The 14,315-nt window shown below is 49.4% G+C and overlaps 3 protein-coding genes across 3 annotated transcripts; 2 read left to right on the top strand and 1 right to left on the bottom strand.

The window, feature by feature from the left end:
* The first annotated feature begins 155 nt into the window (after nucleotides 1-155).
* Nucleotides 156-5,632, top strand: POJ06DRAFT_7023 (uncharacterized protein). Its single transcript, XM_056191427.1, has 8 exons — nucleotides 156-456; nucleotides 515-914; nucleotides 968-1,114; nucleotides 1,165-1,259; nucleotides 1,311-2,862; nucleotides 2,918-3,590; nucleotides 3,643-4,674; nucleotides 4,733-5,632. Exons 1-8 carry the CDS (start codon nucleotides 283-285, stop codon nucleotides 5,427-5,429), a joined length of 4,770 nt encoding a protein of 1,589 aa, XP_056047232.1. The 5' UTR covers nucleotides 156-282; the 3' UTR covers nucleotides 5,430-5,632.
* On the bottom strand, nucleotides 5,633-7,424 carry POJ06DRAFT_7002 (major facilitator superfamily domain-containing protein). The gene is made up of 2 exons (XM_056191424.1): nucleotides 6,895-7,424; nucleotides 5,633-6,848 (listed from the first exon to the last, which is right to left on the bottom strand). The coding sequence occupies exons 1-2, from the start codon at nucleotides 7,232-7,234 to the stop codon at nucleotides 5,836-5,838; spliced, it is 1,353 nt and encodes a 450-aa protein (XP_056047231.1). The 5' UTR covers nucleotides 7,235-7,424; the 3' UTR covers nucleotides 5,633-5,835.
* Nucleotides 7,425-9,288: 1,864 nt separating this feature from the next.
* Nucleotides 9,289-14,158, top strand: POJ06DRAFT_242775 (uncharacterized protein). The gene is made up of 2 exons (XM_056186268.1): nucleotides 9,289-9,975; nucleotides 10,032-14,158. The coding sequence occupies exons 1-2, from the start codon at nucleotides 9,376-9,378 to the stop codon at nucleotides 13,764-13,766; spliced, it is 4,335 nt and encodes a 1,444-aa protein (XP_056047230.1). The 5' UTR covers nucleotides 9,289-9,375; the 3' UTR covers nucleotides 13,767-14,158.
* The last annotated feature ends 157 nt before the right edge of the window (nucleotides 14,159-14,315 follow it).

Raw genomic sequence — 14,315 nt, 5'->3', positions numbered from 1 at the left:
GATTAAGTTCACCAACACCGCGGGATTGGAAACAATGCGAGCCACAATAGATTTATTTGGGCAATTCTTAGAATACAGCCGCACAGACGTAACCCTAACGTCATTGCCCAGCGGTTGCCGTACGCGTCGAAAGGTACGTCCCTTGGCCAAGCACCCACTGAACCAATCCGATGGATGCTCTATCTATTAGACTGTCCGCAGTAAATCGTTTGGAATATATGAAGGTAGCTAATGCGCGCTTGAAACTCCTCTGTTTTCTTGTCTGTTCCGCCATCACTAATCATGGAGTCCAACGAGCGCCCTGTTCAACCAACAGTGACTCGTCTCCCATCTGTGTGGGAACAGACTACTACTCTGATTCATAAATGGTTTCTGACATTGCTAGGAGCCAGGGCCAGACAACAATCGACTATTTATCGAGCACTAACTGGTCCTATTGCGTTTGCTTTCATATTTGTGCGTTGTGTTCTCGGCTTACATCCATGTACTAAATCGCCTGCTAACAAACTCTCAGGGCTACACGCGAAATCTATACGTCGCCCAGGGCCACTATGGTGTTTCGTCGTCTGGCGAACTCACTGCGCTGTCTGACGCTATTGGGTCCGACAGGCTAGTCTACTATGGGTCTGGCGCAGACGTTTCGCAATTAATGCGAGATATCATGAGAAATGCAACGTCTGGTATTCCATCGGGCCAAATCATCGAGCTAAGCTTTGACGAGAAGGAACAGTTAAACACCATTTGCAGGCAGAACTTGCGTGGGTACTCTAGCTGTTATGGCGCCGTCGAATGGCATTCGGCGGATCATTCGACGGGAGTCTACAACTACACGCTTCGAGGAAACGCTGGCATGAATTACATAAATGTCAATGGCCTCGACAGCGACGTCGATCGTTATATTCTGCCTCTTCAGAGTAAGCGTAGATTAGAGGCCGATTTTTTATTCTGTTTTATTAACGTAACTTAGACGCATTGGACTCGGTCATTACCGGAGATACCCAACCTGTCGATACTATTGCCTTTACCTCTCGCACTGATTCTGAGCATCAAGATGACGTCCGTGCCAACTATTCAGACATCTTGATGAAGTACATGTGCCCGGTTATGTTTCTCTGTAAGTTCAGCAATCTGCGATGAATTGACCGCGCTCTAACAAACTGGCAGTAATGATAAATGTAATCTTCCATCTTGTCGGAGACGTTGCTGTTGAGCGCGAAGCTGGAATAATCGATTTACTTGAGAGCATGGGATGCCGGAGAGTAAGGAGATCAGGTTCCATATCCTAATCTTGGAAGTCTAACAAGTGGCAGGTATCATATCTTCTCGCGGCACACATTGCATATTCGACAATTTACATTCCTGGAATAATCGTAGGAGCTCTGGCCGTATGGCTTACGACATTTAAGCAGACAAATTATGGCCTGATACTCATCTATCACCTTCTATCCCTCTTCTCCCTCGTGTCGTGGTCGCTATTTCTCTCTTCGTTTTTCAAGAAGGCACAGCTTTCTGGAGTACTCACTGCTGGATTTAGCATGGTCCTCGCTGTCATGGTTGTGGTTCAGTACGCAACTATTGGATTTAATCGCGCAGCTGCAATTGTTCTATCGTTTTTATTTCCTCCAATGAACTACACTTACTATATTCAGACGAATGCGAAGTGGGAGAAGGAACAGCTGTCGCTCAATCTCGTCAAAGACGCGCCGGAAGATGGCATAGCCGCCGGCATCCTTTGGATTGCTGCAGTGTTTCATATATTCGCTTTTCTTGGGCTGGCATATGCAGTCGAAGCAGTGCTTTACCCCAGAAATAGCAGAAATTCCTCAACCAATGCTGGACCAGCCAATCCTGGAGCATCCGATAATGCCATTGAATTACGCAATGTTCGCAAATCGTACGAGCCTTGGTCGCGCTTTTCTAAGAAGGACACGGTGGTGGCTGTCGATTCGCTGTCACTCAACATTAAGAATGGCAACATCACCTGTCTCGTCGGTGCTAATGGCTCTGGCAAAACAACAACAGTGGAAATGATCGCTGGCATCCAGCGACCTACCAGCGGAAATATTACATTCTCGGACCCGGCAGCTGGTGTTGGAATTTGCCCACAGAAGAATGTATACTGGGGAGAATTATCTGTTGAGAAAAATATTCACTTTTTTGGGAAGCTCAAGTCCACGACGTTCTCTGAAGAGGAGCTCGAGGATCTACTTGTCCAATGTGACCTGTATCCGAAACGAACCGCCCATGGTTCTCTCCTGTCTGGTGGCCAACATCGCAAACTCCAGCTTGCTCTGATGTTGGCAGGTGGTTCCAAAGTGTGCTGCATCGATGAGGTTTCCTCTGGCTTGGATCCGCTTAGTCGTCGCAAGATCTGGGATATTCTTCTGTCCATGCGGGGTGAACGGACTATAATTATTTGCACTCATTATCTTGACGAGGCTGATATCCTCGGAGATGACGTCGCAATCATGTCGCGTGGAATTCTAAAAGTCCGTGGATCCCCATTGGAGCTCAAGGAGTCGGTCGCAAGTGGGTATCGAGTCTATACTTACATTCCTGAATCTGGACAGGAGACTGTCAATGAGTTTTCGGCCGGGCCGGAGGTGGCAGAGTTTATCCAAGAACTCGAGCAGCAAGGTCGCGAGTTTCATGTTGCTGGGCCACAGTTGGAGGATGTTTTTATGAAAATTGAGGCGGAATCAACTCCAGAGATTGCCACGTTGCTTGGTAGTAACAACAGGGACGCGCGACAAGCACCTCCTGAAATCAACAAGGAGTCTGCGGACGTCGCATTAACTGAGTCTCTTCCTGATATGACGCAAAAAGCGAGTGGCGAACCGAGACGGGTCACATCACTTGTCGGTACGTACCTTCGTTATTTTCATATTGAATTTTGGATCTAATACATATCGTCTAGGCCAAGTATGGACAATGATGCTTAAGCGAGCCATGATTGCCCTTCGCAATCCCATTCCAGTTTTTCTGGCATTTGCGATTCCGATTATTATTTCTGGAATTTGTTCCATCTTTCTGAAGACTATGGATCGTACCACATGCGATATTAGCAGCCAAATAAGTGAGCAAAAGTACTATGCATATGATCTCGAACCGCCTGCGGAAACAGTTATTGGTTCTCGAGAGCAATTCGATTCTTATCGGACTGGTTTGTTGACATATTTCAACGCAAGTTTTACTGGGATGCTGTCATCCAGCCTAATTTATACTGCTGATCAGCTTCTTCCCTACGTTCAAGCGAACTATTCGACTCTCACTGTTGGCATGTTCATTGATCCGCCATCATTTGCTTACCAATTGGATGGAAATGACGATGACGGCCTGCTCTGGGGTCCTAGCGTATTCAATATGCTCAGAAATACACGTGCTAACGGAACACTTGAAATTATCGCGGATTACTCCCCATTCCAGTATCCTTGGACGGTATCACTTGTGAAAAGTTTGCAGTTCGAGATATATTTCACTGTCGCCTTGGTGGCCTTCCCTGCGTTTGTGTCTATTTATCCTGCTTCGGAGCGACTGCGCAGAGTCAAGGCGCTGGAGTTTTCGAACGGCCTGAAAGCTCTAGCGATGTGGTAAGTAATTATTCTGGCATATTGGCATGTCACAGTTCTAAAGTCGACGTAGGATTGCATACCTACTTTTCGACTTTGCCTTTGGGCTTTTATCCTGCGTAATCTGCATCGGAATCCTTTCTTCTGCAGACAGCGCGCTTTATGGACTCGGATATTTCTTTGTTGTGCTGATGTTTTACTCGTTGGCAGCAATTCTGATGGCGTACGTAATTGCTCAGTGGACAACTTCGGTTCTGGCAGCTTTCGCTATTACAATATTGGCTCAAGCGGTATTCTTCGGTCTCTACCTCCTCGCATACTTTTCTATCTCAACCTATAGTGCACCCGACCAAATTGATTCGCAGATATTGATAGTGTACTTCACAATGGGTGTCTTATGTCCGGCAATCCACGTTGTTCGCGGCATTTTTATGCTGACGAACATGTTCGGAGTACTTTGCAGCGGTGATGGGCAGATTGCACTTGGCGATATTAGGGCGTATGGTGGGCCCATTACCTACCTCATTGTCCAGAGTGTCGTGTATTTTGGCCTGCTAATATGGATGGACACGGCCAGTATTAAATCTTTTGGGCGTCGAAAGACGAGACATATGGGGCAATCTACTCCTGCCACGCCGGACCAGGACTCTGACGTAATAGACGAAATTGAAAGAGTTACGTCAGGCGGCGCAGAGAAACACGGCTTGCGCGTGATGCACGTTAACAAGGAATTCTATGGTCGCCATATTGACCATGTCACGGCCATCGCGGATGTAAGTTTCCGTGTGCGCCCTGGTGAGTGTTTCGCACTCCTGGGCCCCAACGGCGCTGGCAAGACTACGATATTCAATATGGTAAGGGGCGAGGCTCTACCTACGAGCGGCGACATATTCGTGGAGGACGTGTCAGTCGTCAAACAACGCGGCAAGGCGCGACTGGCGTTGGGTGTCTGCCCACAGTTCGATGCGACCGAATTGTTCAGTGTCGAAGAGACGCTAGATATCTATGCGAGAATAAAAGGCATTCCTGGCTCCGAAGTAAGGAACGTGGTTGAGGATATGGTCCAGAAAGTCGGATTAGGCAGGTTCAAGCATCGTCTGGCATCGTACGTATCATCTTTCTACAAGTTTTTGTCATGATTGGTGCTAACGTATTTCCTACAGGAAGCTATCAGGCGGAAACAAACGCAAACTGTCTCTCGCGATTGCTCTGCTCGGAAATCCTCCGGTTATTCTACTCGACGAGCCATCTAGTGGGCTGGACGCCGTATCCAAGCGCGTGATGTGGCACACTCTATCTGGCATTGCTCCGGGCAAATCGATCGTCTTGACCACGCATTCTATGGAGGAAGCAGACGCATTATGCAATCGTTCCGGAATTCTCTCAAAGAGTATGCTCGCGATCGGAACGAACACGCACTTGCGCAAACGGTTTGGTGGTGGATACGTGGTCCATATTCTTTGCGCGTCGGCTCCCAATACGGCGAAGCAAGAGATCGAGTTCCTCGTCAATTGGGCAAGAGACAGGTTCCCCGGGATGCAGTTAGAGGAACGCGGATATACTGGTCAATTGAGATTTTCCGTCCCCGTCTCGGATGTCAAGGAGTTGTCAAAAGATGATGTATTGGGTACCCTTAACGCATCGGACATTTTTAGAATCCTGGAGCATGAAAGAGAGACGTTGGGAATACGCTATTATTCTGTCTCGCAACCTTCGCTTGAGCAGGTCTTCTTGAGAATAGTTGGAGAGAATAATATTGTTGAGGAAGGATATGGCGAAGAACAACCAAACCGGACCCGACCTCGTTCTCAACCTCGTTCTCCTTGGCGTTTTCTGTGGTGGGGATGGTGGCATCGATAAGGCGTGTTAAAGATGAGTTAGTAAGTGTGCGAATAATCCATGTAACACCTTTGAGGATGTTCCTATCATACAACCGAGATATACAACTATACATGTGCATAATAAATTGGAATTGTCTGCATCATCACTTAGGCATCGATATGTGTACGTATTTTGCTTTTGGAACTCGCGCTTTTAAAGTTTATAACTCTTTAATTTCAAGCGGTCACGTGCTAGGTTAAAAAGCAAGTCTCGAGCGCCCGCACCGATTATGGAAACCGGACTTACTTGGGGCCTAAAATAGATTAACTTATCGGCGTGCTAATTATGAAAATGTGAAATTGACCCGTGCAAATAACAAACAAAAAGGAAAACTCCAAAAATGCCAAGCAACCAAATTGTACCATTTTATGTTAAAACGCCGCGTCTAATAAACCGTGCGGAGTTTCCAGCCGCCGCCAAAACCGCGAGCCAGGATAAGGAACATCAGGCAGACCATGTAGCATGCGCCGCAAAACCCGATCAAGCCCTCATACCGACCATTCTGGGCCTTCAAGATCGCGCCGGCGATAGGCACGCCGGTGAGAGTGCCGAGACTGGCGAATGAGAACGTTGTGCCGTATCGTTTGCCGTATTCTCTCATATCGGAGATTTGAGCTAGGCATACCGGCGTGAGAGAAATGCCTGAGCCGGATGCAAAGCCGAAGCAGACCATGTACGCAATCATGAGACCCGTGTTGGTGCCGTCGACAGCGGCGGAAGCCATCCAGAGCGAGAGCGAGAACACGGCGCACATGAAGATTGTTGCAATCATCGTGTTGAACCTGCCGAATCTGTCGGCGATATATCCGGGAAGCCATCGGCCCAAGACAGAGGCGCCGTTGAGGATCGCAATCATCTGATACGCGAACGTGGAGTCAACATTCTTGTACAGCGCGAAGGACGTGAAGTATGTCTGAGGAATCTGCAAGGCCCACTCGATCATGAAAGTCGCACAGGCAGTAGCCGCGAATCGTCGGTCTTTGAACGACGAGAGATCGATGGTCGCGCTGGATGCTTTGTTAGAGGGGAAACGAGTGCGCAGGCAAAGGACCGCGAGCGTTGACGTAACGAGGCAAATAAATCCAACAATTCTCAATGCCCAGCCAAATCCGACCTTTGGAATCAGGTCGCGCACGACGATCGGGAATATAACGCCGCCAAAGCCACCGCCGGTGGTTGCGATACCGGTAGCAAGACCGCGACGAACATTGAACCACTGGTTTACGGCTGCAATTGCGGGCGTGAACAACAGGGAGCAGGAGATACCACCGAGGACGGAGAAGCTGAGGAAGAATTGATAGTATTCGTTACTGAGACTGAAGAGCATGATTGAAAGACTGAAGCCGATCGAGCCAGGAATGACAAGCGGCTTGAGACCATACGTATCAAAGATCGGACCTGGATACGTCAGCTTGTACTTCACAAGAGTTGCCACCAAACTTACCAATTTGGACACCGCAGAAGAAGAACAGGAATGAAAATACGGAAAAAATCCAGGAGATGTCGCCTTCGGTATAATGCGACAGCTGGTTCTCGCTAAGGTATGCCTGGAAAACGCCAACCGAGTTCCAGATACCAAAGCAGCCGAGCATGGCGCACCAAGATCCAAAGACGACCGACCAAGCCTTTAATCCGCCGTCAGGATAGTCGATTAGCTCTTCAGGGTCGAGCTTCTCATTTTCTGACTGGACCATCTTCTCGTCTGCAACTGGATCCCTGAGAGTCTGCTCGGTTTGCTGCGTGCACTCTGAGGCTGTGCTCAACGAGTCCGTGGAGGTTGTCATTGTAATATACTGAATGTAAATATCCTAGAATTGAATAGTGTTAAATATCATCTCCATTTCGGGGAGCCTCTCCCTCATATAGACATGAGTTCGCATTCGTTCGGGCTGCATCTCAATCTGTGCTTGAGCAAAGTGTGTGGTTGCGTAGATAGATTATTTAGTGCTGAGGCCCATCGGCCCCGCGACGGCTGTTTGCATGGCCGGTGGAGAATCGCGAGTGGCGCGGGACACGATGACGTATATTCACCTTGTAGCTGGCGGACCCTGTACCCTGTTCAGGTCTGCTTAAAGCAATGCCGCGTTTGGGTTTCAGGTTGTACCGCAAGACGAATTCTATACTGTAGACACCCTACGCTAACCCAGAAGCAGGAAATGTTTATTTAAACAACTCGGCGAAATAAAGCCAAGTGCGGCTCGGCGCAGGGACCACCGGACCGGAGCACAATGCAGCTTAGGGTTTCTGTTTTCTGCCGCCGCCGGGCTTTGTACCACACAAGTTTGTGCGACGAACTAAACCAAACCCTTGAGCTTACCCGATTGGGCGACTCGCCTCCGCTTATTTGTGCAACGGAGTTCCGTCGGCTTTCGCCGCCACAGCCCACAGGGCGTAGCAACGAAACGACGCATTCATCATGATAAATGAGCATCCGTCGCCGTAGGCCCTGGCTCTCATGTCCAGGTAACAGTTAGCATGTTCGATGGCTCATGATAGCCAATTGTACCATCTCGTATCACAAATCATACTTGCTGTATCATAAGCTTAGTTGCAAATGGCTTCCCACATGGCGAGTGGTAACTTCTTCCACAAACTTTCTAATACGAAGCGCTCGGTCTATGAACAACAGCATCTTGGCAATGCAGAGCTAATGATTCTTGATCAGAAAATTGGAGAGAAGAGTTCGAGAAATAATAGATGGAACAGCAATATTGCAAAAGTACCAGACTTTCTATCAAAAATGAAGAACCACGCCGCCTGATTGTGAGAGCGTTTAACTTAAGACCTGACGAAAAGACCTATTCTACGTAGTCATCATCTGTGCACACTCAGAGATGGTGAAGCTACTGGCTGCAAACGGAGCGATATGGCGTACCAGGTAGGACAGTTAGTCCAAAGGCGACCTGTCCTGTGCCTAACGCCTGTCCAGTTGGGTATTTCAAAACTTCAACTAGTTCAAACTCAGTAGCTAATGGGGAGAGTGCCGCCTATTATATAGGGTCCGATTCTGTACATTAGAATATTAATTGCAAGCGCGCTATCTATATATGCAATGTACGTAGGAGATTCCACTCGCTCATGTGCTCCAAGTCAGTTCGACAGCACAAGAGCCGACGCACGGAATGCTGAGGCCATTATTATGTGGCGGGCGAGCCAAAAAGGTGTCAGCGACGGTCGAAATCGGGTTTAATCGGGAGTTAGCCAGCCCGCCGCACCGAGAACCTGCCGGTTCTAGGGATGCCATGCGCAACGCTCGGCGACTAGACCGGGCGACGAAAATGAACTGTATTCGCAGAAGCCCAAAGTTTACGCTCAGTGCTCGAAGTTATGCCCCAATACGTTATAAAATGTAAATTATAGTCAGGCGCATCCATGTCAACGGTAGTACGCAATATTACTAAATGATACTTACCTTCCTATAGTAAACAACTGAATATTTGTGAAACAAGAACAAATGCAGTAGTTGGACTGCAACAGGGAGCCTTCTTCGGGAAAGCGTCGGCGTGCGAACTACCGATTGACCATGTCGCTGTGTTTGCGGACTATTCGCGCTGGTTTGGCAATGATAGGGCACAAAGTTCGTGATTGTTTGGCTGCTGACAACGCACGATGATCTCATTCAGCCGTGTTTTTTTCGTGTGACTCTGTTTAGATGTTACCCGGAACGTCCTGGAAAATAGCCATACTTTCGGAGCACTTTGCACCCGTAGTTTGTGAGCAGCGAACAGCCCTGCGCATCGTACTCTGCGCCCCACTTCTCCACATACTGGACAGTGCCTTCGTTTTCGTATTATTTTACAACTCGTACTCGTCCCTGCGACTTCCCTTGCATTCTGCTCATTACTTCTCCGCTCTCCGCGGTGCCCACTGTCCGGTCACTGCCAATTTCTCAGCATGATAGCGGCAATTGAGTAGAATAGTAACAATGGTTTTCAAGTCGTTTGCCGCAATTGCGCGCCATTCCGCGCTTGCGAAGAACTTGTTCGTGGCTTCGACGGCCACGTCCGCCCAGCCAGCATTTTTTGTCTCGACACAGCAGCTCGCGCGCCAGCAGGCCACAGCTCAGGCGCAGCAGCTCGTCACCAGAGGCTTCCACCAATCTTTCACCTCCGGCGGTCCCGGCGCGACTGGAAACCATCCGTCTGCGAACGGCGCCGCGTTCCCCAGCTATGGGCCGTCGTTCAACGTTACCTCGCTCTCCGTCTCAACTTCATCGTCGTCCAATGACGACGAAAGGCGGCTTAATTCAGAACTCAATGGGCCAGGGAAACGTCCTACTTCTTCAAGTGCGCTTAGTCCGATCAAAACGACAAGTGGGATACATGCCGTACACCAACACGACCGTCGACTGTCCAAATCAGGAGTAAGCCCGAAGCAGATTACACAAGATGGAGAAATAGGGTCAATACGGAAAGAGCAGCAGGAGGAGGAGCAGCGTGTCGATCCCGGTCAGATCTCGGACGAGGAGCGACTCATTGAGGTTGACGATGAGACCGCCGCTAGCATGATCGCTGCTGCGGAGAAGGTGACGTCTCCCTGACGTGCTGTAGTAATATTGTTCAGAATTAACCGTTTCAACAGGTACAGTCTCAGGAACAGCAGGTCCAAATTTATCGTCGCTATCAACACTTTTCACGGCCAGCGACTGCGCACCAGCGGGAGTCGCATGACTCGCCGACGCCGCCAACGTCTGACGCATCACCGGTGCAGCTCATCCAGGAGCAAGTCAAAGAGCCTGAGCCGATAAGTCCGCCTCGTCCACTGTCCGCCGAGCTCCCACAGCAATTACCACTTGAATTTGATCCGTATGTTCCTTCGTGGCAAGCGGCCACGTTGGCCTCGACTCCCAACACTGCCTTATCAGCAATTGAGTCAGAACAGGTTATCCAGAACTTGTTCACCACCAAGAATTTCACCGGTGTCTTGACTCACTATGAGCTCATGCGAGAGAGCAAAACCGTGCCGACTCTTGCATCATACAACAACATTCTAATTTCGATTGCGAGCGGCGAGCAGGTCACGCCTTCTGCAGGCCGCGAGTCGTATCTGCTCGAAGTGTACGCGGACATGCTCCAGCATCATATCGTTCCCAATGTTTCCACATACTCCACAGTCATCCTAACACTTGTCCAGCGGTTCATGAACACTCGTCAGATTCTGGCCGAAAATTTCAAGTCAGTGAAGGTTCGCAACGAATTGACTCTGCCCGAGTTTGACAAATTGATGGATGCGCTCTCCAATGAGCCCTCGCTTGATCTTGCTTTAGACCTATTCTTCGCAAGCGTCACGGTGAGAATGCAGGACTATCCCATCGAGGTCTACAACGCGCTCCTGGAAGCGTGTGCAGAGGCAGGCAAAGTCAATCGCGCTATTCAGGTCTTATCTGTACTCGAACCTCCCGAAGCTGAAAAGCCGAACGTGCCGTACAACGCTGGCACATATATTCATTTGATACGTTTGTTTGCTTCCGCTGGCGACATCAATTCCGCGGTCGAGGTGTTTGCATACTACAAGGAGGCCGCAAAGTCATATCTCGAGGACGCTAAGCAGGTCCGCGTATATGCAGAGCTCATTCGGGCGTACTTCAAGTGCGGCGAGACCGACAATGCGATTGACTTCTTTGAGAAGGTCACGCAAGAGACAAATGAGGAGCCTCTTGGCGAGCCATTGTGCGACGCGCTGATGGAAGGATTCTTAGTATCGAACGACCACGAAGCTGCGTGGGAATGGTTGCTACGTTCCGTGAGTGAGACTCATTTCCCGCACCCGTCGCAGCCTGCAATGGCGTCATTACTGTCAGTTGCATCGTGTGAAAAGGATATCGAGAAGGCGAGTCGAGTGTACGACTATATAATGGAACGGTACGGTATGAAGATGGAGTGGGCGAATTCACTATGCGACTACTTGAACGCCTGCCTCGCCTTCAAGACTGCGAGCGGACTCAGTCGAGTCCTCTCAATTCTCGATTCGGTCATTGCAAACAAGATCCAACTTGAGATGCACACAGTCCGTGACGCCGCAATTTACCTGCTCGAACATCCGTTGTCAACGGAAGATAATGTCCACCAGGCGTTTGTTCTCGTCTCTACTGCCCATGTCGGTGTGCGGTGGCGGTCACGCGAGGAGATGCACTTGTACAGCATCATGTGGGAGGACGCTCTCATGCGCATGATGTCGCTCGTCAAATGGAGTACTTTGGTAGACTCGGACGCTATCTTTTCGCGAATAGTGCGCATTGCTATGTGGCTCGACCCCTCGTATCTCATGCCGAGAAGACCAGGCGAAGAAATGGTCTCGCTGTTGGGAATGATTCTCACGCAATTCTGGAATGACACCGCAAGGGGTCTCTATCCTTCACGAGAAGATGTATCGAGATTGATCTACTTGCACGCACGACTTGTCGTAGAGTCTAGCGACGGCACCGGTCTGCTGTCACCGTTCGTCCAGAAAACTGTCAGCAGTCTTAGCGATCTCCTGTCCTATGCTGGCGAGAAGAACATTTTGCTGAGTCCATCCACAAACTATTTTGTCACTCTCGCCGCGCCCATATTGAATGTGTCCGTACCGGTTCCTGTTGCAGATGCCTACCTGCCCGAGATGATGCTTTCCGCGGATCAAGAGTACCCCGTACCTCAGCCTGCACAAGTCGCCATAGCTTACGACAACAACATTCCAATGCGATATCGGAGCGCCGCTCGCAATCGAGAATACCATGAGGAGCAGCGGGTGGTCGATCAGATGATCGGTGCTTCGGCAGAAGTTACCCGTGAAGTGCTGAGGAGGATCATTGTCGAGGCACCGGTGCAGGGAATCATGGACTATACGAGGCATCAGTATCAGGAAGGTCGTGCTATTTCTCCGGTTGCAATAGTCAAGCTTATCACATATGCTGCTACACAGCGTTCCGTTCAGACAGCAGAGGAGGTCTACCATCTTTCACAGACTACTATTCCACCATTTACCGCGTTTCCGTCTCTCTATTTCGTCTGGTCTTCGATCTACAATGCTATGTTGAACATGTATCTGCAGGCGGAGGGAAAGGAAGCACTGTCCTACAAGCATAAGGTCGTCGACTTTAAGCAGAAGCTGATGGACATGGGCACTGCACCAAATGCGGCGTCGTACGCCAATTTAATTCTCAAGCTGAAACTCGCCGGATCGCACGATGAGGCAGCCGAGGCTATTGCGTTGTTTAAAGAGTCACAAGTTTTCAAGGTTGCACCAACTACATTCTTATATAACGCATTGCTGTCCAAGTTGAGCAAGGCGAGACGATTAAAGGAGGCGCTGTTCTACTTCGATCAGATGGAAGAGATCGGCCTGCGACGGTCGTCAGTCACCTATGGTACGATGATCAGCGCCTGCTGCCGTGCTGGTGACGAGGCCACTGCGGAACAGTTGTTCAAGGAAATGGAAGCTGCGCGGGATTACAAGCCGCGGATAGCGCCGTTTAACACAATGCTGCAGTTCTACGTAACGCACAAGAGGGACCGTGAAAGGGCGTTGCACTACTTCAGTCGTATGCGCGAGCTTGCTATTACACCGTCTTCGCACACATACAAGCTGCTGATCGACGCGTTCGCGACCATTGAGCCAATCGATATGGACGCCGCAAAGCGGGTGTTGGGTATGATCAAGCACGACAAGCAGCCTGTCACGACTCAGCATTACGCAGCGCTAATCGCGGCCGAGGGGTGCGTCCAGCAGATTCTCGATGGTGCTCAGGATCTCTTTGATGACGTCGTCAATAATTTGCATGTCAAACCCGACGAGACCATGTTCCAGGCGCTGATCGAGTCGTATATCGCCAACGACGCCGTGGCGCGAACGGACACGATCATCAAGAGCATGCGAGAGCGCTACAAGATCGGCATAACCGCCTACATGGCCAACACGTTAATCCGAGGATGGGCGACAACGGATATTAACAAGAGTCGCGAGCTTTTCGACCACGTCTACCATCGCGCAAAGGCCGAGCCGTCGACATTCGAGGCCATGATTCGTGCTTATATTGCCATGAATCAGATGGACAGCGCGAACGAGGTCATGGCATTGATGGCAGCCCAGGGTTATCCCGAAGCTGTGGTTTCCCGAGTCCGTGTCTTGTTCACCCAGAAGAACGTCAATGCCCACAAGGACAAGGTGGACATGTCGGTCGAGGCGCCTGATTTACGCGAGCCCGCGGAGCCGCAGGAGCCGGAAGATTTGTTTGTTATCGACGATGAGACAAACACCGTCGTTGACGTTCCAAGGATCAGCGTTAACACGACGTTGTCTGGTTCGAGTTTTCGCACCATGTATAAGAAGCGGATTTAAGATACAAAAGCAATGGGTGCCATAGATGTGGTTGGAATTCGGTTATGGATGCATATCGGATATTTTGTTTATATTTTGCTTTGGAAGTTCTGAAGGGAGAAATTTTATATGCTATTTATCTAATTATTTGATGTCGTGTTAAATTTTCCGGACGGTACGAAAAATGGGATCGGGTTTTCATGTATAGATATTCATTTGCTTATGTGCGCACGTATATAATTTGGCATTTGGTTGCGGTTGCTTGCTTAGGAATCTTTCTCCACTCAGACATTTTGTTGCATGTATTATATTGATTTAGGACTCTTTTGCATTGGAAATTGATGATTTGTAATATACACAATGGGACCAAGTTGCCTTAAGTTCGGAACGGAGAACTAGCCATTTGAACAACATCTCGATCTAAGACCTTATATTGCGGCTTACGTCGGTTAGTGAGATCACCGACCGAGAATTTCACTGCGAAACATGAGTATTTTGTGACGAGATTCACATCTTCCATTTGGCTCCTCAATATCGAAGAATGCGCTCTTTTACAACTTGAAGTTGGCG

This window comes from Lipomyces tetrasporus (genome assembly GCF_029532465.1).
Source record: "Lipomyces tetrasporus strain NRRL Y-64009 chromosome Unknown POJ06scaffold_1, whole genome shotgun sequence".
Taxonomy (NCBI): Eukaryota; Fungi; Ascomycota; class Lipomycetes; order Lipomycetales; family Lipomycetaceae; genus Lipomyces; species Lipomyces tetrasporus.
This window is presented reverse-complemented; position numbering and strand designations above follow the sequence as displayed.

Bases quoted from the DNA above. Each gene is read 5' to 3' on its own strand.
- POJ06DRAFT_7023 (XM_056191427.1), top strand. From the start codon at position 283: ATGGAGTCCAACGAGCGCCCTGTTCAACCAACAGTGACTCGTCTCCCA. The intron at 1,260-1,310 runs GTAAGGAGATCA...AACAAGTGGCAG, and splicing joins AGAGCATGGGATGCCGGAGA to GTATCATATCTTCTCGCGGC. The intron at 2,863-2,917 runs GTACGTACCTTC...CATATCGTCTAG, and splicing joins ACGGGTCACATCACTTGTCG to GCCAAGTATGGACAATGATG.
- POJ06DRAFT_7002 (XM_056191424.1), bottom strand. From the start codon at position 7,234: ATGACAACCTCCACGGACTCGTTGAGCACAGCCTCAGAGTGCACGCAG. The intron at 6,849-6,894 runs GTAAGTTTGGTG...TGACGTATCCAG, and splicing joins CTTCTGCGGTGTCCAAATTG to GTCCGATCTTTGATACGTAT.
- POJ06DRAFT_242775 (XM_056186268.1), top strand. From the start codon at position 9,376: ATGGTTTTCAAGTCGTTTGCCGCAATTGCGCGCCATTCCGCGCTTGCG. The intron at 9,976-10,031 runs GTGACGTCTCCC...CCGTTTCAACAG, and splicing joins TGATCGCTGCTGCGGAGAAG to GTACAGTCTCAGGAACAGCA.